The sequence below is a fragment of the Charadrius vociferus genome, unplaced genomic scaffold (assembly GCF_000708025.1).
Source record: "Charadrius vociferus isolate BGI_N301 unplaced genomic scaffold, ASM70802v2 scaffold110, whole genome shotgun sequence".
Classification (NCBI taxonomy): Eukaryota; Metazoa; Chordata; class Aves; order Charadriiformes; family Charadriidae; genus Charadrius; species Charadrius vociferus.
The window spans coordinates 911,389-931,540 of NW_009646761.1; the positions used below are offsets into that span (position 1 = coordinate 911,389).

The 20,152-nt window shown below is 36.6% G+C and overlaps 1 protein-coding gene across 1 annotated transcript in view; it reads right to left on the bottom strand.

Moving 5' to 3' along the window:
- DZIP1 (DAZ interacting zinc finger protein 1) overlaps nucleotides 1–20,152 on the bottom strand; it is a 43,052-nt gene that overhangs the window by 21,081 nt on the left and 1,819 nt on the right. Inside the window, exons 2-10 of the mRNA XM_009891648.1 lie at nucleotides 19,792–20,138; nucleotides 16,245–16,329; nucleotides 14,621–14,745; nucleotides 11,243–11,404; nucleotides 10,364–10,501; nucleotides 8,969–9,031; nucleotides 7,556–7,696; nucleotides 5,103–5,151; nucleotides 3,735–3,791 (exon numbers count right to left, since the gene is read on the bottom strand). Coding sequence (XP_009889950.1) covers nucleotides 3,735–3,791; nucleotides 5,103–5,151; nucleotides 7,556–7,696; nucleotides 8,969–9,031; nucleotides 10,364–10,501; nucleotides 11,243–11,404; nucleotides 14,621–14,745; nucleotides 16,245–16,329; nucleotides 19,792–20,138 — 1,167 coding nt within the window. The remainder of the gene's footprint in view (nucleotides 1–3,734; nucleotides 3,792–5,102; nucleotides 5,152–7,555; nucleotides 7,697–8,968; nucleotides 9,032–10,363; nucleotides 10,502–11,242; nucleotides 11,405–14,620; nucleotides 14,746–16,244; nucleotides 16,330–19,791; nucleotides 20,139–20,152) is intronic.

Below are 20,152 nucleotides of genomic sequence, written 5' to 3' on the forward strand. Positions count from 1 at the left end.
TAGCTAAATGGCAGCTTCCAACACCAGTCTTAATGCAGGCTGGTCATATTCAAATCTCACTGGCCTGAATCCAGCCGTATTAATACTAGCCGTCATGAAGGCCAGGAACCTGAAGATGACCTCCACAATGATGTGTCTGTCATGCCACATCTTCCAGAATATCTTTTTTGCCAGGTACTATGTGTGGAGAGATAGATGTATCAAAAGTACAGGTTGCCTTAATTTCTTCAGTGGATAATTATACCACTGAAAAATTATGTGCGTGCATACTTTGACAAATCATTAAATATCAGTTTTAAATATTTGAAGACAATTTCTATGCAGGTGGAATAGGAAAATATGTCTAACAATAATGAAGAATTCAGACTGCATATATTTCAAGCATATCATATATTGTTTGTCTGTTCTTATCTACTAGTTTAAAAAACGCTAATATTCTGACAGCACTACTGGAAAAGCAGTCTTCTGGCCAATATTTAAAGGAGAAATACTGTCTATTTACTCTGAAATATGAAATGCTAAAGTACTTTTGGCCTGAACAGAACTGTTACAATTATCTATAGCAGAGTATCACCTACAGTAAGAACTTTGCACTTGCAATATGAAAACCAAGGATGAAATGTAAAGCTTGTTTGCTGTAAATTGCTGCACTTCTTAAAGGCAAAAGGAATGTAAGCCATGGCTATAGTCATTATGTACTCCTTTGTACTAAAATTTCACATCCAAAGACCTGCCACGCTTAATCTGTGATACCTGTAATTTTGACTGCCAACTTCGAATCAAAGCACTTCATATATTTTTCTCCTAACTAAGCGATAGGAAGCCATATACTGCACATAAGCAGTATAAATATTATTTTAAAACCAATATTCTTAAATATGATAAATTTTTGACACTTACCTGAGGCCTCTAAGTTAGGAGCCTAGCCATCTCAGACTCCTTCTACATTCAACGAAGAGACACAGGCAACTTCAAAGAGCAATTCAGATCTTAGTTCAGCTGAACCAAACTCTGAAAGTGCCCCTTTTCTCTGTTAACTGGCTAGGAAGACTACGTTGAGTAAATTTTCCTCAGATGCTTCAGTTATGTCCCTACTGATAGCTGGGCCTTAGTCCACACCATGTTTGAAGACCAAGTCACAGGTTTTAATGGACAATCTAATTAATATCTTTGATTTTTGTAGTCTTCAATTCCACCTAGTACTCTTGACGTAGCAAAGATTAAATATTGAACAAGTATCAACATTTCAAGAGTAAAACAGGAGCCAAAGTCTGATTTTAAAACATGATTTTAAAAAATCATAATTAAGTCTCACAAAAAAGCAATGGATTAAGTAATCTTTGAAGATAAGATTTAAGATATATCTGCACAAAACCCTACAGCTAGCTCAGAAACTAAGAGAAGAATGGTCAGCCAGGATGGCATTCAAGTCAGACTATTAGCTCTCCTAAGAAATCAGGAACATGAACAAAAAAGCACCAGGCTAACACAGTTTCTAATTTGGGTATCTTTTCATAGTGCAGATTTAAGATGAGCAGAACTAATCTTAGGATGCAAAAGCTTCCAGGCAACTTTGAACAGCGTATTTAAGTTCACCTAAGAGAACCTTTTCCAGAATTAATTTTCTTTCAAACAGAAAAAAAGAAAGAAAAGGAAGATACTCCATATGCAGGCAATTGTTTGGTAGGGAAGCTCCTGTGATTTCAGAGATGATCTATGCTAAATAAATTTGTCTACAGAAGTTACCAGCAAGCACTTTCATTTTCATAATGGCATAAGATGCAGCCATGATGTCTTAATTCAGTATGTAAGTCAATCCCTTGAGTAGCCGTGAAAATTTTAGGAAAGACACTATAATTTCTGCTAACCTTTATATCCAGAAATTAGGTAGGGTTAAGTTTAAAAAAAATCCAGAAGGGAAGAAAGGGGACAGACAGAGAGACCTGCAGAGATAAATAAAATAATCATCAGCAAAGGAATCTGAAGGAAACACCTTCTTTGAGGTTTCATAATAAACTGATAGTGAATCTTTTGTATATCAATGGCAGGAACAGCCTTTTCTATCTCAAGAAGTTTCATAATGTGTCACAGACTTCATATTTGGAGCAGCAAGACATCAGGAAAGAGCTGAACGAGCTGATATAAATTGTCAGAGTACAGAAAATACTAATGTTCACAGAATTGTTTAATTGCTTTCCTCCTCAGTCCAAATGAAAGCAAACGCACTAAGAAAGCAATGCTTGACAAGCTTGGTGTGTAAGCCTTTAGTGCAACATTCTTCACAAAACTCGCTTCTTAAATTCAGGGCAATAGCGAAGCTACTTGCTGTGAGATCTCTTAGCTAGAACCAGTACTACTGTGTTGGTGCAATGAAGTTGGTTTGAATGAAAAATAACTGGATTATTTAAAATACTATTATTAATAATCTATATGTAATGTATTATTGCTTGTCTCCACACAGCGTTTCATCTATATAGTTTCACTTAAAAAGCTTCTAGCAATGAACAGCTACCTTGCCTAGGTTTGTAAGAAATCTCTGTATTATTAAAATAATTTTACCATATAATAAAAATCTCTTTTCCTTAGTTTAATAATTCCTGACACAACAAATATTTTGAAATCAACACTTCATATTTATCAGTTTTTCATTCTTCATCAAGTTATCTAAAGCTTCTGTTGCATATTGTTCCTTCTCCCCATATGCCTTTTCAGAACTTTTTGAATTTGTTGAAAAAGAAAAATTCTGTACATTTTTCTTAGACAAATTCCATTTCCTCTCCCCTTGACAGGTTTTAAAACTAAGATAAATAATAATAAAAAAATAATTATTTAATTATAGTTCAATAACTCAAATAATTTATAAAATGGTTTTAACATTTAAATATTTTACTTGCTCAAAGTAGTTTTTTCCTATTACTTTCCTACTTGAAATGAAAGTGAAGAATTATTTGATCACGTAATATTGGTATGGTAACAATACTCTCCATTACTTTGCATACTGAGAAAAAAGTTAAAACTGTTTTCACAAAGCACCAAACAATATAAATGAAGGTTCATCACTTCTCACTATTAAACTATATCACAATGCCACAAATTAAAATAACTAAATAATGATCTATATGTAACTACAGTTATACTCTGGAAGAACTATCTAGATAGGATGACTGTCTATTTTGATTACGTCTTCTGTATTTTTCCTCCTTGACATTTGAAGTCACATGAAAATTACAATTTCAAGACTTATAGACAAACATTTCCATATTTTTCTCTATACAAATGCCATTATATGCATGTAACTGAGGGACATGTTTTAGTGGCAACTTGGCAGTGCTAGGTTAACAGTTGGACTTGATGATCTTAAAGGTGTCTTCCAACCAAAACGATTCTATGATTCTATCCAGTATATGCATATACCAGAAAATAAGCATATTTTCTAGAAGAAAACATAATTGTATTTCCTCGATTAGTTTAATTTACCTTTAAGTGCTCCAATACTATACATGCGCTAGGAAATATTCTTAAACTATTGTTTTGTTTTTCATTTATTCTTTTTAACAGTGCATCTTTGCAATTACTTCATGGGAATTCTCAATGCTGACATACAGCAAAGCAATTCAAATTACGCTCTTCCAGTATAACTACTCTTACAGCTATGATTTGACCAGCAACACATTTGAGAAGACAGTGTGTTAGATTTGAAAGTACTGGATCTAGACCTATCAAAGAAAACTTACCATGCATCACTGGTAGACTTGGTTTAGATTCTTCAAGGTGCTCTACAGTAGTGTTCACTAAAATAGCACAGAAGTAAAAAATAATGTAAATGTATTATAGTAAACAATAACAAACGTATAGATTCATAAATGTTGCAATATTTAACCAGATTTATAAAAGACGCAATTTTTGGCATATTACTGTAAACCAATAGTTTACAAAGTAAAAATTAGCCCTTCACAACATAAAAGCACATCTCTAGATATGCTAAACAATTTTAATACTTCTAGAACCAGGAAAAGAAACTAGTAATTAAATTGTCACTGAACTGGAATGTGAACCCGCACTAGTCAGATCATCTCTTTGGTCACGTCTGTATGCTGTCTTTGTTTCCCGGGGAAGAAGCCCTGGCCCAAAGCTACTTAATTAAGTCTAGCCTGCTCAACACTTGTATTCTCCGAAGAGGATCTGCTGCATCCACACTTCACATAAATCAGTGCAAACCCTATATATAACACGTATAGGGTGTAGCCTTGGAGTGAATTATCACTTCAATTCTACATTCGTCAGATCAGCTTGGGGCCTAAGAGCAAACTCCCTTGTGTGCTGTGGCCTGTGCTTCAGCGTGGCCGAATGTGGCCAGCTCCAGTTGAGAAGCCATACAGCCATACTATTACTACGCCTTCCTCAAGCTAACCTACCCCCTGCTGTTAGATTCAGTTCAAGCACATGTCCCGTTAGTAAAGCAAGATGGTTTCCAAACTGGAATTAGAATTAATCCAGCTGTCATCATCTATTGCAATAAACTTATTCCAAGTCACCGCAACTGCAGCATCAACTGTAAGCATGTTTGTGGCGCAGGACTGCATCCCAAAACACTGTTATCAGGTTTAGCTATTTGTAATGGACTTCAGATGTTAAAGCATTGCACAGACAAAAATATCAGAGGTCTTAAAATTCTTTGAACATCTGTATCTTAACTGATAAATTAATCCATTTTGTCTACTCTTTCAGTATTTTCCCTTTTGTGAGTTCTACAGCTTAAGGACAGTCAAGCATGAAAAAACAATTCAAATTATGCTTCATAAAGGACAACCAAAAGTTGTTTACATAATGCAAAATAGAGTTGCTATAGTTCACATTTCTTCACTACTCAAGCAATCAGATTTGCACACTAGAAGTCCTTGCAGCTGCAAAACATGAACTTTGAAAATAGCATGGAAACAAGTAGGCACCCTGAGAAATACAAATAAATTGCCAGTATTGATTTGATTTCAATATTTAGTTAGTAAAGTTGTCTATATTTTTTAATGAATTGTAAACATTTGTTTCAGCCAAGCTGCCAAAATCAGAAACAAAATCTGCTTTTTCTTACAGTTTGTACTTACCATCATATGGTTTAATGCTTGCAACTGATCTTGTGGACAATTCTTTTATCTAAAAGAGAAAAGACAGATACAGGAATAGTTACAAATGTAAATGATCAATATCTTGAAATGCACATTTAGTACAAAACACATGGTTTCAGTACTATTCCATAACAGAAATTACTGTTTATGATTTGGGGAGAAAAACACCACTTTTGTGGAACTCTATTCTACTGCCTAATGCGTATTTCATTCATGCTCAATGAATGAAATAAACTTATTTCTGTTTGTTGTCTTATGTGAACTCATGCTTTGTACACCCTGTTATTACAAGCTATAAAGTGAAATGAGAGTGGGCTTATGGGCCACTTCAGCACCTACAGTTTCAATAGTTTCTGCTTCAGCAATTCATGTTCAATTTTGCAAGTCTAGCTCCACTCCATGGAAACACTTAATTACACCTTGACTGTAAATATATTAACAGTTCTCCTGTCTGCTCTGCAGTGTTGTCTATTTGACACCCAAGGCATGCACTGAACAAAACAGAGAGCGTAGAGGAAACAAGCTGGCTGTAATTCGATATAAAGAAAACAAGAAACCTGTGAATCCTGTATCATTAAAACAATGTTCTGCACTCCAATTCCCAAAAGAGAAGCTAAACCCAAACCACAGTCAACGTCAGCTGGAGCTGGCACAAGATATTGGACCCTAGTCCTCTTTTTATTTATCTGTTTGGATGTAGCCAGTAATGCCTCAATTCGTTGTCCATTCAGTTTGGATTTTACAAAAGTGTTAGTTCTTTCTCAAGCCCTTCCAGTTTCCAGGTATGGAGAATGTAGATCTTCACAATTGTATTTCACAAACATCAAACTCAGATCCCTCGAAACCTATTTCACATCTGTGGTCATACTGTTTTGTTTTAAAGGGTCACTTTACTGCAAGTAATTTGTCTAGGATTAAGTCCTCTATTGTTCCAGCTATCAAACTAGTTAAGGTGGAGTTGTAAAAGCTATTATTTGTCTTTCCAATTTTTTAGGCAGTTAAGTATAGGTTTAATATTAATATCAACAAAAATGTGTAAAATCAGATGTTGATTTGTAAAGAAAGCATCAACCAGAGGAATAGGTTGTAAGGACCGCATAATCATGCTATAGTCTAAAATCCAGAACACCCAGATCTTCACCCACCAATCACCTCAACAAATCTATAATTATGTTTGAACAAAAGTGTAATTTAAGCAAAATCAATTAATTTCCAAATAAGTAATTTCATCATACAATCACAGACTATCTCAAGTTGGAAGGGACTCATAAGGATCATCGAGTCCAACCCCCTGCTCCTCGCAGGCTGACCTAAAACTAAACCATATGAGTAAAAGCATCAACCAGAGACTCGAACTCTGACAGGCTTGGTGCCGTGGCCACTTCCCTGGGGAGCCTGTTCCAGTGACCGACCACCCTCTCAGTGAAGAACCTTTTCCTAATGTCCAATCCGAACTTCCCCTGATGCAGCTTCATTCCATTTCCTCGTGTCCTGTTGCTGGTCACCAGAGAGAGGAGATCAGCATCTCCACCTCCATTACCCCCCTTGAGGAAGTTGCAGATTGCAATGAGATCACCCCTTGGCCTTCTCCAAGCTGAACAAGCCAAGTGACCTCAGCTGCCCCTATGAAGGCTTGCCCTTGAGACCTTTCACCATCTCGGTTTCGCTCCCCTGGACACACTCTAATAGCTTTATGTCCTTCTTATATTGAGGTGCCCAAAACTACAGAGAGTGCTTGAGGTGGGGCTGCACCACTGCAGTGCAGAGTGGGACCAACTAGCGATGCTGTGCTTGATGCACCCCAAGACAGAGATGGCCCTTTTGGCTGCCAGGGCACACTGTTGACTTATATTCAACTCTCCATTGACCCAGACCCCCAGATCTCTTTCCACAGGGCTGCTCTCCCGCCTCTTGTCCCCCAGTTTGTACGTATCACCAGGATTACACCATCCCAGGTGGAAAAACTGCCACTTGCTCTTGTTAAATTTCATACAATAATCATTTAATTAATTATTCTCTCAGTGATCAAAATGATACTTTTAGAGTGAGAAGTCACGTATTTTCAGATTTCAAACACTAATTTTCATTACGATTATTGTCTGTTCACCATCAGAAAGTTTTCATCCGCAGAGATCTTTGATGACTGTGACCTAGTCATCTTTTAACTTCATGTTGAACTTACTAAAGACATTTGGTTTATTATTCCTTTCCTTCTAAATTGTGTTTTAATTCCTGGTTTACATTCCTGTGTCTCTTTTCCAGATCTATTCTTATTTATCAACATAACTTCCAAAGTGTAACCAAACTACCACAGCAATACTACTACAAATTGGGAATATTAACTGTGCACCCAGAGATAAAGATCAAATGCTAGTAAAATGTTTCTCTACGTCCTATGCTCTCTGAAACATAGAGCGCTTCACAAAACAGACCTGCTTCTTCTGAGTAATAATCAGATCATTCTGCTCCTGCAGCCTCTGCCCCAATTCTTCTATCCTCCTCTTGTAAAAGGTGTTGTTTTTATTCAGGTCTTCTCTCACTGATGATTTAAGCTTCTCAATCTGTGACAGTAGCTAGAAACCAATCAGAAGAAAAGCAACTTCATATTAATATTATATAAAGTATTTTAATATTACATAAAGTATTTTAATGCTATAAAGTTTAAACAAGCAAATGTCACATTTAAATATTTTTAACACTTTTTTTTTTAATCAGTAAAAACATAATGGCTCCTATGATTTTGTTGGGACTTGCATATATTACATAACAGTTGTCTAGATCACTTTTTACTTACACAAGGAAGACAACCTAAATTGCAATACAAAGAAACGGACATATAAACACACTGCTGAGATTGCCTAAAAATAAGATTGCAGGAAAAAGCATATGACTCTATAAAAATGTTTTGGTTATAAATAGTGTCAAATACTGATATTTTAAGGTGATAAGAAGTGAATTCGCATGATAAACCTAATATATTAGCTCTGAACGTAGAAGGTAAAAATATTTTAGGTGCACCATCCCAAAAGTAATACTTACATTACTCCTCCCTTATTCTATTCTTGCATTGTATGTGGGTGTATCATTAACTACATCCTTTTTGGGGAATGTTCCATGGTTCCTCCCCACTGCTTTCTTGCCAGAGGAGGAGAAGCATTGGTCAGACCATTATGATCTGCTCAGTTCTTACATGGTCACGTAGATGAAAGGAAAATGAAAGGAAAAGAAGCAAGAGAAACAAAGCAGGAAAGAGATTAAAAAGAAATGCAGACAAAAAAAAATCTGAGGAATAAAGCTTTGTACAGTAAAATATATAAACTGATGCAAAATAACATGCCATGGTGTTTTTTCCTGGAAAAGCTGAACAGATTCCGCATTAGAAAGCTACAACAGAAAAAGCAGCAGAGAAGTGATAGAAAAGAGAAAAAAAGATTGAGACATATGCCAAGGTCCATGGTAGCAGAAGGTACAGGGCAGATGAAAGCTACATGTGGGCAGGTTATATCTCAACTATCCAGCATATCCACATAACACAGAAAACCTTGTATAATACAGTGCTCACAATTCGTTGTAAGCTCTTCAAAAGAGAGATACAGTTTCAGGTGTCTGTTAGATTCTGAAATTATAAATTCCGTTTCAACCCTAGCCTTAACTGAAATACCAAGATCCTAGCATAACAGAAATACAGAGAATAAATGCATCTAAGAGGACTCAGTCATATAAACTCTTGAGATCTAGGCTTTCTATTTCAGCAGATACATTATAGCATATCAAGAACTACTGAAAGGGTAAGAAAATAAGAAAAAGGTCTCCTTTTAGTTTAAGTGGTTTGCTGTGCCACTTACCAGGGACTTTTCTGTCTCATGGTCGTGATGAAGGGCTTGTATTCTAGACGTCCACTTACTTTCCTGCAAAGAGGAAATCAGTGTCAATTCCTGTTAATAACACAGTACCATGTAGTTTGATACATGCAGCTTTATTTCTGTTAATAAGACATTACCATTTAGTTTGATATATGCAGCATTATTTTTCTAAATAAACCATAAATACTGAAAAGATTATTGACGATATGAAATTTGAGTAACCCCATATTTAAGAGCCAGAACAGTCCCATGTTTTGTACATCTGAGCGTGGTTTTCTTACCAATCACTCTAGAAACTAGGTATTTGTTCCTTGATTTGTATATATAGTGACTGTGAGTGAGAAATACACAACTGTTTTGACACATCTGTGTAGCAAGAGTAGTAAGAGCAGGTTTTTTTCCCCCCAAAATAATGTCATTTCAGGCACTCATTAACAATGTATTTTGCATAATGATGATAAAACAGTATTAATATATGAGTTTTAGTGTGATCCAAATTTTCTTTGATTAAATGAAAAACATAAAGTAAAACTCACTAAGTTTTCCAAATCTTTGAGCAGAAGTGGCCGAACTTCTGGATGATACCAGCAGTATATAAAGACCTTCACATTCCAAGAACCATGAAATATATAATGCATGTCTCAAGTGTCCAAAAAACCCAAAAAAGATTAAAAAGGTTTGTGGGTACTTCCAAAGGCCTCACAACTATTTTTTTTCTTTTTTTTCTTTTTTTTCTTTTTTTTTTTTTTAATAGGAGCAACCCGGACATGCAGGTGAGTCTCAGAGCAATGCACTGATCTTGGCCTCAGTGGCCTTTCCTCACTCAATCTTTCCTATAGGTGGGACTTGAATCGTCCAACAGCTTTGCACTAGCATCAGCATCTGCTGGTCAGATGATATAGCCCTGGTACAGAAGTTGCACCTGACAAGCTCAAGTGCTTCATGTGACTGAAAAGCCACAGGTTGACAATTCCTGTCAGGAAGTGTCTTCGTATTTTTTTTTCATCTTGGAAAATTGAAAATTCCAGTTTTTCCCTACGTAGCCTCACAGATCAACAGACATCAGTGATTTATTAGAGCCTTCTGGAATTGAACTGCAATCATACTTGGTAAAACTTAATATATTTAATAATAAAGAATAAAGGGATCTCAATAAATACATAACAATTAATTTATTTATTAAGGATAAGGGAAATAATTCCTTGATTTTCATTATAAAGATTGTACTAAATAGTAGTAAATCTTTAAAAACAGCTATTTTGACATTGAGAGGGATAAGAATTTTACTTATGGATTTAAAATCCTACTCAGAGATGTACAAAAACTAAAAGAACACAAGTAGCCTGTCAAAAGCAATACATTACGCTACAGTGTTACCTGTTTTTCAAGAAGTTTAACCACAGTGTGATAATCCTGAGGACTCTGAGGTTTCTCTTCTGTAAATTCTTCACTGTCTTTCAGCGTCCCTAAATTGGATTTTGGTTGCATATTGGACTTTTGTAATTCTAACAGTTGCTAAAAGACAGGGGGGGAAAATGAAGACCTGCATATATACACAGTTTTGTTTTCTAAAACTGTCATTTAATACAAAATGTACTTTAAACTTAATTACACGGAGATTGCATCAGATACTTCTCACTGTTCTCATGAGTTCAGCATTTATCAAATTTCATGTAATAATTAATATATACATCTAACAAATATATCTTGCAAATATACACAGGAACTAGCAGCTACAGAATATAAACTGTTCTGGTAATGCTGTGCATAGTTGTTTTCTGACCCACCTATACTTTTATAATTCTCTTTCTAGTCAAAACTCTGGAAAGCATTTCCAGAGCATGTATTGAAAACACATGCAGTTCTAGTGTCAGGACTATAATGCAGAGATTAGTGCCCTCCATGCCAGTTACAAGAATATGAATATAAGGATATCTAACAGACAGCAATAATAACAACATCTGCTAATATGTAAACAGGCCCTCAAAAGTTGAGGAGTAAGAAAAAACTGACATAGTTGCTGAAGGTGTAATTCATTCATCAAAAAAACCAATGCTATTAAAAAAAGAACAGAAATTATGTTAATAAAGTACCAGTATACAAAGATACAAATATGGCTATCATCCAACCATTACTCTTATGGTTTTATAAGACGACCTCTAAGATGACTACAGCACATTTCAAATATGTGAAGTTCACTAGCATCTACTGTAAGGGATTCATGCCTTAAAATGTTGGAAAATTAAAATCACTTACATTTTCTAATGATGTATTTCTTGAAGATAACTCCTTAAGCTCTTTCATAAACATCTCTTTCACATTTTCTATTTCATCAGCCAATTTCTCTTTTTCCTCCTCTTTCCATTTATGAAATGATTGTAGAATTTCTTCTTCTTTTGATTTTTGCTGTTCACATTCCTGAAATTATTTTAAAAACATTATTTGTTATTTCACCCCACGTGCAATACTAATTCAAGCACCCAAACTATGTGTGGGAAGAAGTCACTTGCAATGGGCAACATTGTGACATCAAAAAACATGAAAAAAAACCCAACAGTTTCAGAAGAAGTCTGGAGCAGCAAACTATACATTTGGCTAGCAAAAAAACTACGCTTCAGAAAAGTTTTGATAGTTCATTATGTTTCATCGAATAACACACAAATGACCTTACTTGGTCATATCAAAGATACACCTAGTTCAGCATCTTGTTTCTCACAGAGGCCGTAAGTGTATAAGTGGGAAAGAATAGTACACAACAAGCAAACATGCACATTCTCCTCAGAGGATTTCCTCAGCCCGATACAGTTTTGTAAACTTAGTAAAGTTCGATCCACTTCTCCTCATACAAATTTGCAGTCGTCCCTTGTGGCTGGGTCAGCTTTTAGCAACTGCAACATCTTTTGCCAATGAGCTCCACAGGTCTATTCGAATTTGCACAAAGAGTCAAGTACTTTTTTTCCTGTTTGAATCTGGCTCCTGCTAGGTCCATTTGATGGATGCTAGGTCCTGAACTGGAAAAGAGAGTGGTGATATTCACTCTGTGAAACTCGTGACTTCAGAGTCCGCATTTAGAATGGCTGAGCATGCTAAGAGTCGTGAGTCAAAAAGAGACAACAGCTCGGTGGGGATGGAAGGTGAGATACTGACATCTGCGAAGACCTTTACGATCATCGAGTCCAACCGTAAACCTAACACTGCCAAGTCCACCACTAAACCATGTCTTTAAGTGCCACATCTACCCATCTTTTAAATACCTCCAGGATATTTAATTCTATCATATCCTTTTTGAGATGAAGGGACTAGATCGACACACAATATTTAGGCTAAGGCTTGCACGGTGATTTTTCAGAATAATTTGTAATATTTGATTTTCTTTGCTAGCTGCTACTAACCCCTGGGCTGATACTTCCCTGGAACTATACAGGACAACCTTAAGATCTTGCCCTTCTGTAATAACACTCAGCTCAGAACCCATCATTTTGTAGATTAAGTTAAAATTATTTTTCCCCCATATACATTTACCCCACTTTATCTGTTAAATTACTTTTACCATTCCATTACTTAGTCACTCATTTTTGTACAGTCCTCAATTTGTTCAACGTCCTGCATTTCACTGCCTAGAATATATACTTTTTAGGCAACCCTTACGTTTTTCCATCAGCATTCACTCTGAATTTGTTCTCTGACTACCTAGAACAAGCAATCATTGTACGCTTATTAAGAAGGGAATCTTCTGTATCCTTTCACGTCAAAGAATTAGAAGGGACCAAGAATTAGAAGCATGACAGTTTTAACCCAAATTCCCTCCAGTAATGGTTCTCCTTAAAAAAAAAAAAAAAAAAAAAAAAATCATAGGGGAAAGATCTTCTGCTCCTTCAATCAAAAGACAACAACGTAACGATATCTGAATTGTCAGTGGATGTCAGTCACCGCAGACAAACTGCAACTAGTCACGCTTCTCATTTCTATCTTCCCTGATATCCCAGAAAAACACAGAAGCTTTGAAAGCTTCTTATAGTGTAACACTGTAGGCTGTAGCTTCAGGACATTTCAGGCAGTCCCCTTTTAGTCAGGAGTCTCAGTTAAGACTTCAAACTAGGCCCCTAAGGCACCAAAAAATCTACACTGCGCTGTTATGAATACTCCAAGTTCCATCTCATAAGAAAAACAATGCTTCAGGGGCAGGAGAAATATGTTATAGATGTACCTCTCAAAAGTGAGGCACAGAATGAATGAGTAGAATAGCTAGCAGATGTCCACATAGGGCCAAGGCCCATTATTTTGACTGCGCTTGCACTCCTAAGTGAAACTCTACCCACGCTCTTCATTTGGTCATTCAGTACTTTTGAAAATGGAAAAAAAACAGGAAGCTGAATGATCCCAAGAAAAGAAGAACAAGAGGACAAAAGAAAGGAGAGTCTGAAGCTGTGTTCAGGGAAAGAAACACTGCACGTTTTACAGAAAATCGGGAGTATTCCTCTGAAAACAGGGAAGAAAATAACTAATTATAGCCAAGTTTTGTTTATTCTCTTTAAATGAAAAATGTAGTGTGTGTTTCCAAATGTAATGGTTAGTTTTATGTTTGGAGGTTCTCAAAGTCCACTAGGGAAGCCATTTAGAAGTTCTGAATATTGGGAGAATGTTCTAAAAGGTTATGTAACAACCACAAAACACTGCTTTTGAATGTGATACAGGGCAAACTGCAACATGAAGATCAGTGTTTAACTCAATCATTAGAAGTATCATATGCTATGCCAAGGATTTGCTCCTCAAATTGAAGTGCAAAGCCCCTCACTCAGTAAAAAAATTTCCATCTCTATTTTGGCAGCAAATTATCCAGTTGTATTTACTTAAACAGAAATGAAAGCTGTGAAATTATCTGAAATTAACAAGCTTTAAAAAAACCCTAAAAAATTAAACAGGTAACTTAGAGATTCTTTTTCTCTTTATGAGCCAGTAAGCATACTTAGGAGATTCAATATCATCCTAAACAAAGCCTTGCATGTGATTACAAATAGATAATTACTGCTTTTAAATCATTCTGGTTTAAGGTCTTTTTATTCACACAGCAGTAGCTAAGACTGCTTTCTGCTTTGGCTCTCCGGTCAGCCAAATCCCAAGGATTGAAAGACCAACATACAAGTTCTAGAGTGCTTTGCTTCTTCTCAGTCTCGCTTCCTTGAACTGCTTTACACCTCTGTTAGACAGTAAAGTTCTCCACAGCAAAGAATAAATCCTACTCAATTTATAAAGTCACATGTAAAATCACAGTCTTATCTAAGAAATGTTTAATCATCACAAAATATCATGATGTCAAAAATAGTTTATATTTCATCACGGCAAGACAATTTTATCTGCTTCAATAACAAGCCATGCATCTTATGAAATGGGAAGTGCTAACAGAAGTGTTGTCCCAAGTATTCATTTAAAATATATCTAAAATGAAAGTACAGAAAAAGTGGACATTCAAAATTATGGGAGGCAAGGGAAGGAGATGCTCTAATGCCCAAGCAGCATTGCTACTAGACAGGCAAACCGTAGATACATTTTTGCTCTGTTCTAGTTACAAAATGATTGAACACAGTCCAAAGTACTAATTCTTTTGAAAGGTTCACATTACTTACTACGCATTACCTTCGAAAACCTGACCATATTAGCCTGTTGTTCAGCCTCTAACTGGGATTTGGTGAGCTGCAGCTGCTCCTTCAGTTTATCAATCTCATCCTGCAATTTGTCTGTCTTTGCTTTCCTCTTCTGTTCTGCTTGAAAGAAACACAGATTTCAAAAATGTCTGTTGTAATTTCTGGAAACATGATATTTACTGTAAATGTGTTTCTATAGTATTTCAATAAAATCTTCATGAAGCATGACTCACATAGACCATTTCCCTTCCCACCATGAGTCTCCAAAGATGCTTTTGAATACTTACATTCTCTAGACCGCTAACATCCTCAAAGATTGAAAAATACCAGTATTACTGACGTGAAATATTTTATAATAAGTATTGTATAATTGAATTTCAAAGGAATCTAAGCAACATATACTCAAAAAAGGATGTATGAAGGACAAAGTGAACCTCAGTGATTCAATTCTGTTAGATTTAATTTATTCTAAGTAACTTTAGTAAGGAGTCCATTTGGAATACAACATATTATTTATCTGGAATGAGTCAGGGGGAAGGTAACTGTAAAAAACATTTTACAAATATGCAAAAATTATAACAATCTTTAATCTTGAAACATTTTATCCATTTTCTCAGGACTTACTAAGCTGCCCATTCTCTGGGAAGCTAAGTACAATGCAGAGTATTATTTCAGAAATAACTCCCTCATACAATCATTTCAGACTAATTATTTATGTGATAATTAGTTCAACTGGCTCTGCAGCTCCCTCCACTATCATTTTTATCAAGTACTGAGTGGACAAGAGCTTCTTTCTTCTTCCAATATATCAATGCTTCCTCAGATGCCTACTCAGTCCCCTTTCACTTTTCCTGCTTTTTTATTTGCCTAACGAGCTACAGTTCAGACCTCGCTAGATTCTTCCCACCCTTTCTCCTCCCAAGCACTTTTCTAATCCCTGCCATTTACCAATACTTGTTAGTCGTTAGCAGTAAATCATAAACATGCTGCCTAATAGGAAGGAGAGAATTTAGAGATGAAAAAAAACCCAAACTTTGAGAGCAATGTTTTTCAACCTAAGCATTTTTCAATGAAGAGAAACAAAAGTACCTAAGTCAGTGGTATAGCAATCAAGATTATCATAGATACATGCAGTTAGATTATTCTTAACTGTTTCTTTTTCTCACTATATTTTAGTCAGTTTAGGTCAGGAGATACTGATCCTACTCAAACTGATTTCAGGTGAGCTGGATTATTTCTGTACGGATAATTCATATGTATTCACAGAATGTATTTGCCTTAGCACAAATTGTTCATTTTACCCACAGCTTCATAACACACACGCCTGAAGAGAAACTGCCCTGAACTCTGCCACTAAATATTCAGTGGAAATGCTAGTTTGAAAACGTACTGTAAATATGGCACACAATTTTTTGTTAATTATTTTCCAACATATGTTGCCCAATACACTTTGTCAGTCAGTGTTGCTTGCATTCACACATATATGTAGCTGCCATCTAAAAACGGAATGTGAAAATCATTCTTCCCAGTTACACAAAATGATGGACTGCACATCCCTGCTATATTTACACTTTTCTAAACTATCTCAATTTTTTAAATAACATTAAAGTACATACCAATCTGAGATTCTTCCGGATGACGCCTCTGCATGTGACTTTGTAAAAAGGAATAGTTCATAAAAGCCTTTTCACAAAACTGACACTAAAAAAGCAGATAAAAACATTTTAGTTACTATTAGTAGCATCTGTTTGGTAAGTATAGCAGTTAAGGTTTTTAACAGGTTATTACATTTTCTCCAGATGTCAAAAGTAGGTAAATTTAATAAATTCTATTTCTCAAGAATAATGAATACAATTCCCACAGTGCCAGATTTCTGTAAAGTTATTAATAAATTTGTGTTATTTAGTGTCTCTCAGTGATGGTCATGGGCAAGAATCCCATTGTACCTGGCACTGTACAAACTCTGAACAACAAAGACTCTGACCAAGTAAGTTTGAATTCAACTATAAACCACAGATAAGAGATGAATATAGATAGGTAGAGAAGTATAAGGAAAAAGTAAGACAACACTATTCAGCAAAATACACAGCCACTCCAACCAACTAGCAGCTCGGGTATTTTAAGCCTCTTGTATCACAGCAAAAGAGAGCACTATACAGTCAGAAAAACACCCAGTAAAGATGCGTTTGAGTATACGTAAGTGAGCTGTAAGATGACAATACTAGAAGGATCATAGATATGTAAAAAGGTCAGACATTTCAACAAAAATAAGGTAACTACAATTTTGCAAGAAAAGGTACATACATATGTTAGTAAGCTACCTAGCATCCTTCTGAAGTGTAAACTATTTAAATTACTGATCCTATAATTTACTTTTTTTGTCTTTTTTAATTTGAACTTTAAGTTATATTTTAAGTCAGATTTGGATCCTACCCATTTTAAAAGGGTTTTTTTTGTTCACCTTCAAAGTGCATTCCACTGATGTTCAGAATATTAAAAACAGATGGGTAGTACAAGGACAGAAGCTACATCTACAGATTTTGCAACATACTGTAATCAAAGCCCCTAATCACTTTAGGTAGGGCTGCTTGTTACCTCTTTCTTTCTAATAAATGCTTTTTCTTTTTTTCAGATAAATATATTTTAACAAACCACAAATACTCAGCTGAGTCCTTTTTCCTCATCAATGTGATATGACTGTAAGACACTGACTTAATAGATTCAAGACCTTGTCACCATAAGCAATTTCCCATATTTCATCTAATATTTAAAATACTGCCACTGATAGTCAGGTAGGCTATTAAATATACGTATCTTTCAGCAAACACTAAAGTCATGAATGATTAAGACAAATTTTGTTGGACAAATGCAAAAATGTGCCAACATAAAACCAAAGCATTGCTGCCAACCAAGAGGGAGCTCACAGTGTAACAGATCACACATGATTTATAGAATGAAATTGGCTGTGAAATAACGTTATCCATTCAAGCACAAACTTCATGTCAGTTTGACTTGCTGGTAGTGAAAGAAAGCTCTTAGTGCAGGAGACAGGAATAATACTGGGAATATTTAGGTTTTGAATTATGTAACATTATTCTTGCAACTACTTTTCACAGTGTTAGACACAATGTGCACTTTATGCCTACATTGTGCATGAGAATATAAGATTAAAAATTATTGTTTAAAATTAAATTTGTATTACTCAGATGAAGGTATTGACCGACAAGTCTTAAATTGTAGGTACCAGTACCATTTTATAGTAGTATTTCATGGTTGAACTTACATTGGTGGCAGGTTGAAGGCATTAAATCTGAATTCCAAAGCATGGTTACATTAGATATAAAGTGCGCCTCCACTAAAAAAGGCAAGACTTGAAGGGGATGAAACCTGAACTACCGTCTCCAGCAAACACCAGCAAACCCCTTATTAGCTGGCACTGCAGACCAGCCAAGATCATGAGCACAGATAAATAATACACAATTATCGTTTACTGATCACGCTGCTGCCCTGCATTTACAAACCATAGGAAGAGCTTAATTTTGTCTCTGGCATTCACACTCAGAATCCTGAAAACACTGTAGGAACTGCAGGAACTGTTCAATGTCACTCCCTGCTCTCCCTTTTCCCACGTGAACCTAAATAACTTCTAGAGACAAGATTTCACTAACAAAGAGGAAAAAAAGAGGGGAAGGCAGATATTTACTTTATATGAAATTAAACTAGAAATAGGAAATAGCTTTCCATCTCTGCTTTATTGTAAATGCCACTGAACAGAAGATTAGTGATGAGCCAAGATCACTATCATGTACTTCAGCTTCCACCGAGACAGTTGTATCCTACAAATATTGCAGGAAAACTTGGTAATATTTAACTGGCAATCACAGTATGAGAATTACTTGGCTTTACACATAAAATTATGCATGCAATCAGTTTTCTTTTGGAACACAGGACAGACAAACTGCTCTATAAGCTGCATAAAGGCTTTTTAAAACAATTCAACATCAGCAGCTTGTCCTTAAGACTAACGCTTAAATGAATGCATTGACTTCCAATGAAGCCTACCATATGTATAGCTCTATTTTTGGGGCATAAGGTGTCTTTTTGCTTACAGAAACATTTGAGCTAACTTAGCTGATGTCTTAAAAAAAAAAAATAAAAATCGAACTTTGCTAGCCTGCTGAAATTGGTATTATATTGTAGGACAAGACTGTACATACTATAAGAAAACTTGCATTGGTTCTGTACTGCAGCTATTCCATGATTGAGTAGAATTTCAACAATCAGGACTGCTAGTATCTCAAGAATTTAAAAAATGAAGAAAACTATAACTTTAAACCTATAGACACAAAGAGCTAGCCTGAAATCACGTCAAGTCTGTGTCCAATGTACTCTCTAGACTTCAGGCTACATTTGAAGCTGCAGTCTTGCATTCCTGAAACCTGGTGAAAAACGCTGAAGCTGAAAAAATATTTAAATCCAACTATTACACCCAGAACACAAAAACCCCTCCCCAAAAAAACAGAGTGCCATGACACTGAGAGTCAGAATAGCAATGTACTAAGGCTCTTAGGGAAGACCCTTATGGAACAGATTGTTGTGGAGTTAGGGAAGAGTGACCTCGCTGGGGCTCTTTACCACCATGCCTGAGTCACTTCTGAGTCACACGCACAAGTAGAAGCTTTGTGCCTGGAGAACATTACTACAGCAAAGTGACAACTCGCAGACAGGCAAGTTACTGCTTAGTACCAGTTCTGACATACTTGCCCTCTGTGCTTTCTGCCCATGTAGCTGATACACAAGGAAAGACAGCAACAGAAAGTAGTAACACGTTTATCACTGGTTTTGTATGTGCATGTATCTGACACTCCAGGTGCATCAAAAGCGAATCCAAGAATACAGAACACTTGTTAGCAAGAAGAAGATTTGTGAAAGATGATCTACCACTCTCCCAAACGTCTGTGATACCAGCCAAATGTCTGTGAAACACAGATGGGAAGCAAAGCACCACTCCCTTTTTGTAAGATCACTGGCCCCTGCAGCTCCAGCCTTTCGCACAGCAAGTGACTGCACCCCGGCAAAGCGGGACTGCTTTGCTGCCCATCCCCGGTGGGCTCAGAGCCGGCAAGGTGTGGGTGACCAGGCTGCCAGGACCTCTCCTCTCACCTGGTGGTAGCTGGTTCGGGCCTCCAGCATCATCTGCTGGGTGCTGATCATCTTCTTCCTCCTGCGGCACTCTTCCTTGAGCCCCTTGATCTCCTGCGAGCGGTGGGCCACCTCCTTGCCCAGCTGGTCGCGCTGGGCCTGGGCCACCCGCAGGGCCTCCTCCAGGCTGCCGAGCTGGGCGCTGAGGTACTCCTGGGAGTGCAGCAGGTACTCGGTGCAGAGCTGGGCCAGGCGCAGCAGCTTGAGCAGCAGCGGGTCGGCGGGGCCCTGGCAGTGGGGGCAGCGCTCCCGCTCGGCGCTGCAGAAGGTGACGTGCTCCAGGTGCTCCTGCAGGACCGCCACGTCCCCTTCCCGCGACACC